Genomic DNA, 12,025 nt, shown 5'->3' with positions numbered 1-12,025 from the left:
TGTTCTGTCTTCAGTGCCTGTTATCAACACTTCCATTGTGTTCAATTTCTGTTACACATGAGGGAATACGTCAAGCAATACATATAATATTTAGCCCCTGTCCCATTCTACTGCATGATGGGAAACATTGTGTGTGTGTGTGTGTGTGTGTGTGTGTGTGTGTGTGTGTGCGTGCGTGCGTGCGTGCGTGCGTGCGTGCGTGTGTGTGTAACACACACAGGGTGAAACGTCAAGGTCTGTGAACAAGATACAGTTGCTTTGTTTTAATTATTTTCTTATTTCCTGGGAGAACGTTGATTGTTCTGCCCTCAACACTCTGTCGGGAGGTCAAAGTGCAGGGTCAGCCTCTGGCAAACACGCACACGCACGCACGCACACACACACACACACACACACACACACACACACACACACACACACACACACTTTCTCTTACCAGACTAGGCCATCTGCTAGCTTCTCATTATATTAAGGTATTGTAAATGGATGTTTTAATTTTTTTATTTTAATTAACCGCTTTGAAACTGGCATCCCTACTTTGGGTAGGCAAAATGTTCAAAGATTTTCAATAATAGCAAAAATTGTCAATCTACAGGCTCACAGCAATGTGACGCATTATGAGCTTGCAGAGCGCACTTAATCATAGCACAAGAAAGTCTCCAATAGGGCTCAGGTGGGTAACTGGTGATCTTTGGCTGTGATCTCATGGCTCACTTTTGACCTCCCAGCAGCTGGTTGAGAACCACTGTTGTATTGCACTGGGAATAACAGTATACACAGCATATCAACCAAGGCATATCATGATACTGCCATTTCTATGTTTAAAAAATGATAGCTTGATTTATCTGCCCTGTCATTTTGAAATGCACAACACTTGTTTACTTATCACTTTGGCTCATGGCTTTATTTGATAAAAGAACATTTATGAGAATCTGAGCTATAGGAAGGTCATCCTTTTTGACGCCAAAGATATTAAAGTACAACTTGTGAACAGATGGCTTATTTCCAGCAGTTGGAGGGGGTGGGGATTCTTGGCAGAATATACTAAAGCACTCCAAGTTCACCTTCAAAGACAATTGTGCTCAATTGGAACTGAATATTTTATACCGGATGATAGGCCTCCAAATGCTACTTTTACTTGCATTTACACTTTTGACATTTTATTCTAAAGGCGTTCATTTGATGAAGTAGTTCTACTTGAGCATTGTAAGACACTAGAAATTTGAATTCATTGTACGGAGTGGAATCCGTTATACCCATCGTACATATCTTAACAAATGTTTGAGCGCGTAAACATTTTCAATTGTCAACTTCCTAATATAATATTATACAAAACTGCAATCAATGCGTCTAGTATTCCTGCATTATAAACCAGTCAGAGGACTTTCAAAAAAAATCTTTTAATGGAGGTGATATCATGCACAAAATCAGACATGTCAAAGTGATGAAATAATTCTTAAGGAATGACTAGTTAAAATAATTTCTCTGGAAGCAGTGTTGAAATCCATTTTAAAAATGAGATTGATGATCTTTACATTTAACTTAAGTCTACCCAATAAAAACCATGAACACTATCGCCGAATGCTGTCTTGAGACATGCAACTGCACAATGTCAGACAAAATGAACATTTAAGTAACATTTGTTACTTAATATGGTCAAATTACATGTTACAACCAGTCCATTTTGTTGGGAGTCGTACCATCCCAGCATCTACAGACTTTAGTTTTACAAACTAATCATATTGATTATTCACTGTTACTGTGCTCTAGTTAATAGCAGTGTTTAAACTTACATTGCTGATTGGGATCATGATACTAGAACATGTTCTTACTATAGTCCATAGGTTATTCACTTCACTGTTGTGGAGCAATAGCAGAGAGAAAGGCTGTGGTTCTAAACTAGGTACAAAATGAGTTGCAGCCTATAAGTGTTGATATATTGCTCCTGTATACAAATGTGGTGTTTTTGTTTACATCTATACAGTATAATGAGGCAAAAAAGGAAAAGTATCAGTGAACAGCTGTAGGCCATTATGGATAGGTTCAAAGAGAGGGTACAAATTATATATCCAAATAATATTAATGGTAACAAAACTGAATATGCAAACAATTCTGTTTAGACAAAAAATAATAATCATGGTTGTGGCTCCTGAACCAGTACCTAATTTTTTACAAGCTTTGAATACAGGAGGTCAAGAAATCTCATTGGCAAAACCCCAACCCATATCCTTACTCCGACCTTAACCCCACCAAACCCATACCTAAACTTAACCATCCATAACGTAATGCCCAATCTATTTTTATGGTATACCACTGAGTTCTGGCTGTTCACACAATGCATTATGGGTAGGATACTTAAATGTTCAGGAGCCACTACCCCAAAAAAAAGGTATATCCCTACCACGCAATTTTCTTTTAAATAAAGTAAAATACTGTCTGAAGAAAATGGACATAAAGCGTTATCAGGCACTCATACAATATTTATCCCACTCTTTTAATAAGACTGTACATTTGTGCATTTCATAACTGAGTTCAACAAGGTACTTTTCTTGAAGTCAAACATAATTTGTGACAATGTGTGTTTTGTCATACAAAAAAGGAAGAGAAAAAAAAGCGTATACACCTCACATGTAGAAAAAAGCTTTTCTCCTATTTGAACAGCAATGAAAACAAGTTTTAAGGCGAGACGTTGAACACGGAAATCCAAAGGTTGAGTGTTGACCTGGGATGATCTTTGTTCAGTTCTGGAGCTTGTTGGCGTTTACCAGTTCCATCAATACTCATCAAGAAGACTAGTGTTTTTACCCCCCTCTCCCTCTCCCCTCCATTGGCACTGTCTCAGGCATCTTACGCTGGTTCGGCGGGATTCCATGATGTCACATCCACGCGTCCTGAGTCATCTGGGAGTCGCCGTGTCCTCCTGTAGTTCTTATGCTGGCAGGCTCAGCTTTTTGCCTTTCAGGACTGATCCAGAGATGCAAAGGTTTGAAACAAAGTTAATGTGATTAAAGCTGAATTTATACCCCAATCGCACGACCGTGTCACGATGCAACGCACTGTTAACTCGAATATCAGATATTTTTGACCAAGTAACACTGTTACAACCTGTGCTCATCACTATACCTGTGGGAGTGTGTGTGTGTGTGTGTGTATATATGTATGTACAGTATATGGGAATGAATGCAGTGTAATGTTTGTGCTGTAATAAAACAGAAACGATATATATTGATTGAAACCAATGATCATTAAATACATTTCAATTTCAAAGATGCCTGAATATTGTTATAGTGTACGCTAGTATTGTTATTTCTCTAGAAATTGCTACCTAACCCAATACCTGGACATGAGTGTATGCCCACTCATGTGTTTCTTAGGTGTAAACAGGTGGTACTACATTGGAACTCACTACCCCCACACCACTATGAAGAATGTGAATACCGTAGGCCTATTGCAGGACGAATGCAATGATGGATGCAAGAAGCAGGGAGGGAACCCACCTTTGGTAACGTAAAGGTAGAAGAAGTCGCAGTAGAGGATGGTCTGGACCACACCGGCAACGATGGCAATCATGTCAAAGAAGCCCTCGAAATAGAAACGCCAGATCCAGTTGAAGAGATAAAGGGCTCGATAGAGGCCGAGGCAGAACAGGTAGTGGGTCGTGATGGTCTCCGCCTCACCAGTCTTGCTGATCATGAAAAGTTGGGGCAGGATCGCCACGGACTCCAGGTAGATGGAGAATGTCCATAGGATCTAATGGGAGAGAGTTAGTTAGGCCTAGGGCTGTCACGATTACACATTTACTGTAAGTTTGACGATTAATTGTCACGCAAATAATTGCGATTAACAATTTAATTGTGTTTTTATTTGGGTATTGAACATTGGAACATATGAATACAATTTAAATTTCTGTCTGGGCTTCATAATCACAAATTACACAGGGAAGATGACAAATAACTTAATAACTGACACATTTAATAATTTTATACTTTCAAAAAATGTTTAAAAAATAGTGGAAGCACGTCACGCTATTTTTGGAAAATGTTTGAAAACGGAACATTTACAACATGTAAACGATTATGATGATTATGCAAAGAATTATTACGATTTTCTCAAATAATTGTGATTAGGTGATTATGTAATAATCCTGACAGGCCCAGTTAGGCCTGATTTATAACTTATTGCGTGCCATCGTCGCCCGCTGAAAGTGCTGTAAATGAACCCCAATCTTCCACCGTAATCTGAAGACTCACCTCTTCAGGCGCCACATCATTCCAGTATATTTGGTGTAGCAGTTGCCCTAGCCTTGACGAAGGCTTATGCAAAGCTTAAAATGCAATTTAGATAGCATGTTATGTAGACAGATGCCAGGTTCATTTGTTGACCTGGCATCCTATAGTTTGTATAGTTTCAATGTACAGATCATATTTTTTTTTTATATTATACTGTTTAGACTGATGATAGGTTCTTGGTTTACTTATGATCCTAGATTACTATTTATATGCATTTGATGCATTACCTTGTGTTTAACTTGCTTACTGTAAATCACTCTGGATTAAGAGCACTGCTAAATGCCTAATTGTAAATTGTAAACTACACGCGCACAACAGCACATCACACAGCATGACGTATTGTGAGCTACTAGTAGACCTTCTATTTTCAGCGAGTGACACAGGTGCGCAATCAAGTATAAGTTGCAGTTGCAGTGAGCAGCACACATTGAACCTTCACTATTCAAAACAAGCACAGCTTTATGTTTTGATATAAGTCCCTGCCTTTTCATACTGGTAAGTTCACTGAAATATTGACCCATTAAAACCGGGAAAGCATCTGTATCATTTTAGATTTTTGCGTTGGGTATTCAAAAATAGCAGATATACAAGCTCACAACGCGTCACTTTGTGCCGCGCTGCGAGCTTGTACATCTGTTTCTTTTTTTTTTACATTTTTGAAAAATCTTGAAAGCGTGAGAACTACTGATTTAGAAGGCATTTGCCTCAGGTCTTAATGGGTTAAACTCTGTGACTTTTTGTCCTTGATCAAACAGAAGACCAACCTCGAGCAGAGAAAAGTCATGGTTGATGAGAACGGAGAGGCCCGCTACGGGAACAACCAGGAACTCAATTCTGAAGCTGTCGTGGTTGCCATCATATGTTGCCTTGAATTTCATGTAGATCAGGTAGACTGTGGCATAAGCACAGCCAATGTAGATCACCTGATGAGGAGTAGAGGATGGAAGGCCTTCATGTTATTCATTCTACAGTGTTATGCTTACATATGGAAATGGTATGACTGATAAAAAATCAACAATCATGTAATATGGGATGGGAGACAGAAGTCTCAGCAGTAAGTGTCTTTCTGGATTCAGGGAGAGAGCAGTATGTGATTGAGATATATTATCTGCAGTAACCCTGCCCCCAAAGGACAAATGTCCTTGAAATGACAGGGAATCTCATCTAGATACAGGGAGCGGTTAGTCAGTTCTCAGTAACTGTTTAGGTACCATAAGACAGAAGTCAATCGGAAGTTTACCAAAAATGTAATAATGATAATACTAATATGTATTATTATTAAGTCTTCTCTTATGGGTATATAGCACAAAATCCTTTCAGATGGGGTCTGTGGACAAATACAAATCAATATGGGGATCCTTTGACATTAAAATGTTTGAGAACCACAGCTATAACTCCAGGACATTCACATCACAATGTGTTCAATGACCACAGTCTGAACCATGGGGACAAGTTTGCAGACATTTTCAATGGTCAAGAGTTGAGATGCAGCACATCCTTTACCTTCATGCTTGTGTTGTACAGAGAGATGAAGGAGGTGAGGAGATCCAGGTAGCGAGTGGTGAAGACCAAAGCAAACAGGATCTGGCTTTTTCCAGAGATGCCTGGAACACAGACATATAATTGCAAATGAGAAGGTGATATTAGCTACTAAAATTAGAAACCAGCACATTTGTAGGAAGGTGCAAATGAATATTCCCGAGACGCCCTCTTCTTCTTTGTACCTTTTCATTTACTGTCAATGTATTTTTTGGGAGAGGGGTGAAAGGGTTTGTGTTTGTCTTGTGCGTTTGATTGTTTTCATTCAGAAAACTTAAAGCGTTTCTTTATCACTGTTCCTTATCCTGTAAGCTGTGACAATCCTTCAATAAACATTATGTTAAAATAAAATGAATATTCCAGAGATGCTCGGCAATCTCTATATTTTCCCAGGTTTGTGCTGAGTATGGTACATTCCACAGCTTGTGTTGGTACTATTTTGTACTCCAATTGTTTTAACAATGAGTATGGCAGTCTGCCAGGGGATTAAACTATCCGTTAACCACCATATCTTCGCAGAGTCAAACCTTTTTAAGCTACCCTCATTACTTTGATGGTCCATCACAAATATATGAGCAGCACAATATATGGAGCTGGCATAGCTGTGTTATTACTACTAGGCGCTTGATACATTAGCTTTGATGGAAAGAGCAGATGCCAGTGTGCTCTTGCAGAAGTCTATTTACATGCTCTGACAAGCCAGCAAATGCCTTTATCTGGCACATGCGGCAGTTTCATATAATTGGACATTCGGACTTTGCACGACAACTGCATGTTCAGAATCGGGCGAACATGAAGGACAAGATAAGAGCCCGAGATCATGAGATGTTGACCACCATTGGTGTGTTTTAGTTCATACAATGTAAATGTATGTAAGTAAAAGTATCAATACTGCAATATAGAAATACTCTGTTACAACTAAGTAAAAGTCCTGAATTCAACATTAACTTGTGCAAAAGTATTGGCATCAAAATGTAATTAAAGTACCAAAAGTATAAAGTACTCCTTATGCAGAATGTACCATTTCACACGTTTTCAAATGTATAAAATGTATTAAAATCTTTTGAAAATAGCATTATCATCGCCACGCATTGTGAGGTTGTAGATCAACTATTTTCAAATGGCTGAAATGTATATAGGGTTGAATTAAGTGGTTAGTGTTTTGTAATAATAACCAAAATCTACAAAGTAACTAGTGGCTAAAGTTTAAAAATAATTGTAGTGGAGTAAAAGTACAATATTTGCATCTGAGATGTAGTGGAGTAGAAGTCAACAAGTGGAAATACTCCAATAAACTAAAAGTACCTAAAACTGTTATTTAAGTACAGTACTTGAGTAAATGTACTTAGTTACTTTACACCACTGTTGACATCACGAATGTGTGAGTGTGTGAAGCCATTTTTATTTCAACTCTACTAAACAAAAACCTTTGAAAGAGATATTATACAGATGTGTTAACAGAGCACTACTGTATATGAAACTACAGTGTATGAAATTAGCTAGTTTAGCTACTTCCGTAGCACTTTCTAGAACGCCACGTCAGAGCCAAGACCTAACAAGTCGAACAGCCGATATGAATCGAGTGTCGATATGAGGAGTGATGATGTCAGACAGTTAAAGTATTACATATTAGTGCTTTAATACGTCATCGTCATCCGGTTATTAACACAGTGTCACAACTGTCCCTGCTATGATGTACTCTCACAGCGATCACATAAGCCACCGGCTTGCATGAGTGAATGAATGAATGCTAAATCTCAGCCAGTCAAACTAGCTAAGATGCTAACTAGCTGCACGGTTTTTTTAAAAGACCTAATAGAGATCGTATCGATCTAATAAGAGATCTTTTTCAACAGATCTAATAAAGAGCTATAGAGCCAGTAACGGTCTTTACCTGCACACGACCTGCTCTTCCATATTTTGAGCAACAGGATGATGATCGCAGCCAGATGAGACAGATCTCCAGTCAGCCTGAACACGTTCATCGTTGCGAAGCTGAAAGAATCAAACAAAATGGCTTGTGGATGGAAAACGTGCCGATGTTTCGGTGGGGATGAGTCTTCCTCACTTCGGGGAACGACCGCGACTTCTAGAAGTTAATGTCTTGACCTGTTTTTGCAGCAACTTTCTCAGAGCCAGTGGGAGACATCAGACATTACATTGAAAATATGGCGAGTTGCAAGTCGACGTGGAAGGGGGCGTGGGGAAACAAAAAGAAGGCATTCGATTGGATAGAGGCGGTGAGTGACAGCGTTGATGGGCGGGGACAACATTTACGTTTATTATAAGTAAGTTGTAACGCTGTGATATTATAATTATAATATAATAATAAATATATGAGGAGACAGACTATATATACTTTATATGGACCCAGAATAGAGGGTGGGTACCTCAGCAACCAATGGCCTGGGGATCCAAATAAACGATATACATACAGTATATCCAGAGTTTCTCAGCAGTTATTATACAGTTATACTTTTGATTGATTGATTGAATACTTTATTAACAGTTTGCAACAGAGGTACGATTTACAATGATTGTTAAAAGGATAAAACAAACAAAAGTTTCCAATGTGGTCCTGTCCTGTGTATTCAAGACATTTAAAGACATACAATAATATACAATAATAAACAAGACATTTAATTATCACTAGTAGCAATGAACGTACAGTAAACATTGCGGGGGGGGAGGGGGGGGGGGGCATTTCTGATGTTTTTACGACTATTTACAAATTGCAGACAGGTGCTCCTTTATGGCAGTTTTGAAGGAGGGTAAGGAGTTACACTTGTTGATGTTTGCCGGAAGGGCATTCCACATTTTTGTGGCATAGCAGTAGAACAAATTTGACCCCATGTTTGTGCCGAATCTGGGTTGAGTGAGATCAGTGGAGCTCCCTCTGGTGTTGTGCCTGTTTGTATCTTTCACATTATTGAAGTAGTCTGACAGGTACATTGGGTATCCCTGTTTCCTTGCGTATCTTGAAGACCAGGCCCATTGCAAATTGCTCTACTCTGTCCTCTAATAACCTGATAATAACCTGAGCCATCCCATACTGTACTGCACCGGTTCTTAGCATGGGGTTTGGAGACCACCAGGGGTCAAAATGGACCCTTACGCGTCCGTAACTCTAAGAGTGTACACATGGAAACAAATGGACCTCTATGGGTCCATTTTGAGTTAAATTAACACTGTGGATTTTACAGTGTAGATTGGGGTGGCGCCTAATGAATATCAAACTGGCAGATCTTGAAATTAAAAAGGTTGAGACCACAGCTGTACTGTATACATGTATAACACTATGGTCTCTGACCATAGAGGTTGAAGATGTTGCCCAGGGGATGGAAGCATGTACCTGCTACTGTCTTCAACAGTGTTGCTGAGACATTTGAGATTTGATATATTTTCCGTTAATTGCCAAATCCTACTGTACGTCATAGCATCAGGAATTACAAAGACAGAGACAACACTGTACATTTTCATGTAACAGAAGTTGCTATGCAATCAGTCACATGTCACAGAGGTAATAAAAGGGAAGTGACTGTTAGGGAACTTCAGGATGCTGACTTCCTAATTATTGACTATTTAGAAAGCTCTACGCAAGGAGTCATGAATTCATTCACATTCTGATCATACTGCAGCAATGAGCTGGTCTGTTTGGCTATCTCTCTCACTCAGCTGCCTCCCAGCAGTAGGTAAGATAGGTATCTTATACTGTGAGCTCACACTCATAATCCATCTAGCATTGCATACTATGTATTATTACTTTTCTAATTAAAGTACCTAATGAGTTATAATGTAAAGCTGGTACATAGTAACATTCTGGTTAGACAATTGAACAACAAGCATGTTGCTTGTTGCTTTGTGTTTGAGAGAAACTGTTCTACACTATATTATATTTTGATGTAGCGCATACTAGAATATATTGTTGTACACAGTAAAATCCTTAGTGTTCATGTATCCATTTGTACATTTACTCAGAGTGAACAAATGTAACCAAATGGACCATTTGGTTACATTTATACTCTCTTAGTTAAATCAACACTGTATGTGAATGATATACATTAATGTATACTTCTCACACTTAACAGTATCTCTGTTCATTAGTTCCAGGCAGGGTGCTGAACACAGAGAGGTGCCAGTCACTGGAACAGCCAGAGAAGAGGTGGCGGAACAGTGGACAATCTGTTTCTCTTCCTTGCCAGTTGAGTTCGGCCTGTCAGAGTGCTGGCTTTCAGTTCCAGTGGTTTGTTTTCAAACAACAATCCCATCATCAACTCAACTTGACTACCAGTACTACCAGTACTCCCAAGTACAGACTGGACGGAGCATCACTAAACATCAAGTCGCTTGATGTCAATGAAAGTGGGATATACTACTGTGTTGCAGTGCTCCATGGAAAACATGAACCAGGAGCACAGATGATAGGATCGGCAACTACTCTTACAGTGAGGGGTAAGAGTATTTATTGTCCTTCATTTATTTACACAAAGAATGTAAAAGAAAAAAACTGAACACAAAGGAGAAATAGCAAATAGCAAAAGAAAATAAGAAAGAAAATACAAACATTGCATTTAATTTGAATATTTAAACATTCACACTCACTTATGATACCTTTGCTTAAAATCTACACACATACATTATTAGCCATAATGTGTGTGCAGATTTCAAGCATATTAAACATAATTAACACAGTAACAATATAACTACAAAAATGTAACTTTGACAGACCACACCTGACATATGTACTTGCACGCACACACATACACACACATGCATGCACTCATTTCTAATTCATTCAAGTACACAAAAACATGTTCTTCACAAAAAAACACTCAAAGATGGACACAAAGGACTTTTCTGACTAGCATGAGTAAGTGTTATGATAATTTTATGATGTCAGTCTTGTAAAATTTGTATATTAGTATTAACATATTATTTTCTCATGCTTTTTTTGGGGTGGGGGTGCTGCTCTCAAATAGAATCAAGATGAATAAAGGAATCACCACAGTCAAATAAAATATTAGTAACTAAGCATTGGCATAGGAGCGGCCAATAAGATTATTTGGTGGAACTGTTTTCATTTAAAAAAATATTGTCCTTTATGCTTTCAGAAGATATGTCAATGGTGATATCCATATCAATATGGCTACCGTTTGCCCTCTTGACCGTCTACAGCCTGGCAGTAATCATACTTATTTTTTATAAGAAGGTAATACTTGAACAATTTATGTTTCTTGGATGTTATATGGCTTTTCAAAGATCTGCCACCGTAATAAATATTCAAACAAGACCTTCCAAATGGTGGAATGATGGAAAACAGTCAATCTACTGCATGTATACACTTGTGGTTGAACCTGTTCTCCATATTTCAGAATGGCCATGTCATATGTAGCAGAGGGTCAGGAAGAACAGTTCACCAGGTGTGTGATGGTTTTACACTTGTTTCCTTTTATCAAACTGTGGAAAACCCGCTGAAGAAGAAAAAAGAGGAAGATCAAGTCTCTAATAAAAATCATTAATAAGTAGAAACTAATATTTTTATATACAATTTGTGGCATGTACAATACCACAAATCACAGAATTTGTTACAGTAATTTCAGTATCATTATTTCTTAAAAAACAACTTCAAGGTGGAGTGTTAAATAACTAATTGATTATGTCCTATTAATACAGCATGATTCAGCAACAAGAATGCAGTTCCGTGCTGTGGTGCAAGAGTTTAGCAGAGGGAACTTACGGCGTACACGCCATCAAAAGGACCAGAGAGGCCCCTCTCAAAGCAAGGTGAAATGACAAGCACAAATGTTATTACAGAATGCTGTGGTTTCCCTCTGTAAGACATAGGACACACATAGGAAACTTCTCTGTAGCAATGTCTGTTTCGTTTCTCAGTGAACTTGCAATGTAAACAGTTTACCATTTTATTATTTGATAACTAATCTTATTACAGGCAGAAGATCCACAGTCAAACTCTCCAACTGATGACATCTATCAAAACCTGTAACTGCCAAGCAAGAATTTAGGATGACATTGCTACCTTCCCTAATTCTTGGCCGATGTGTGAAGAGATAAGTTAAACAGGATCCAAATAAACTGATATGTTAACTCTTCCTGTGTCAAAGACAGTTGACTCAGTTCGTGCGTCTTTTCGCATGCGGTAAAAACTGATTGACTAATTAACTAACCCTGTCTGCAAA

General features: G+C 38.4%; 2 protein-coding genes across 2 annotated transcripts; one reads left to right on the top strand and one right to left on the bottom strand.

Moving 5' to 3' along the window:
• Positions 1-1,381: 1,381 nt before the first annotated feature.
• LOC311056061 (ER lumen protein-retaining receptor 2-like) lies at positions 1,382-8,004 on the bottom strand. The gene is made up of 5 exons (XM_084072415.1): positions 7,723-8,004; positions 5,793-5,893; positions 5,054-5,212; positions 3,498-3,750; positions 1,382-2,964 (listed from the first exon to the last, which is right to left on the bottom strand). The coding sequence occupies exons 1-5, from the start codon at positions 7,811-7,813 to the stop codon at positions 2,930-2,932; spliced, it is 639 nt and encodes a 212-aa protein (XP_083928541.1). The 5' UTR covers positions 7,814-8,004; the 3' UTR covers positions 1,382-2,929.
• On the top strand, positions 7,842-11,969 carry LOC311054634 (uncharacterized protein; the record flags this gene model as incomplete). Its single annotated transcript, XM_084070640.1, has 7 exons — positions 7,842-7,848; positions 8,012-8,068; positions 9,933-10,280; positions 10,940-11,037; positions 11,201-11,248; positions 11,502-11,612; positions 11,779-11,969. 7 exons carry the CDS (start codon positions 7,842-7,844, stop codon positions 11,830-11,832), a joined length of 723 nt encoding a protein of 240 aa, XP_083926766.1. The 3' UTR covers positions 11,833-11,969.
• Between the last annotated feature and the right edge of the window lie 56 nt (positions 11,970-12,025).

This window comes from Gymnoscopelus microlampas (genome assembly GCF_963454915.1).
Source record: "Gymnoscopelus microlampas genome assembly, chromosome: 11".
Classification (NCBI taxonomy): Eukaryota; Metazoa; Chordata; class Actinopteri; order Myctophiformes; family Myctophidae; genus Gymnoscopelus; species Gymnoscopelus microlampas.
This window is presented reverse-complemented; position numbering and strand designations above follow the sequence as displayed.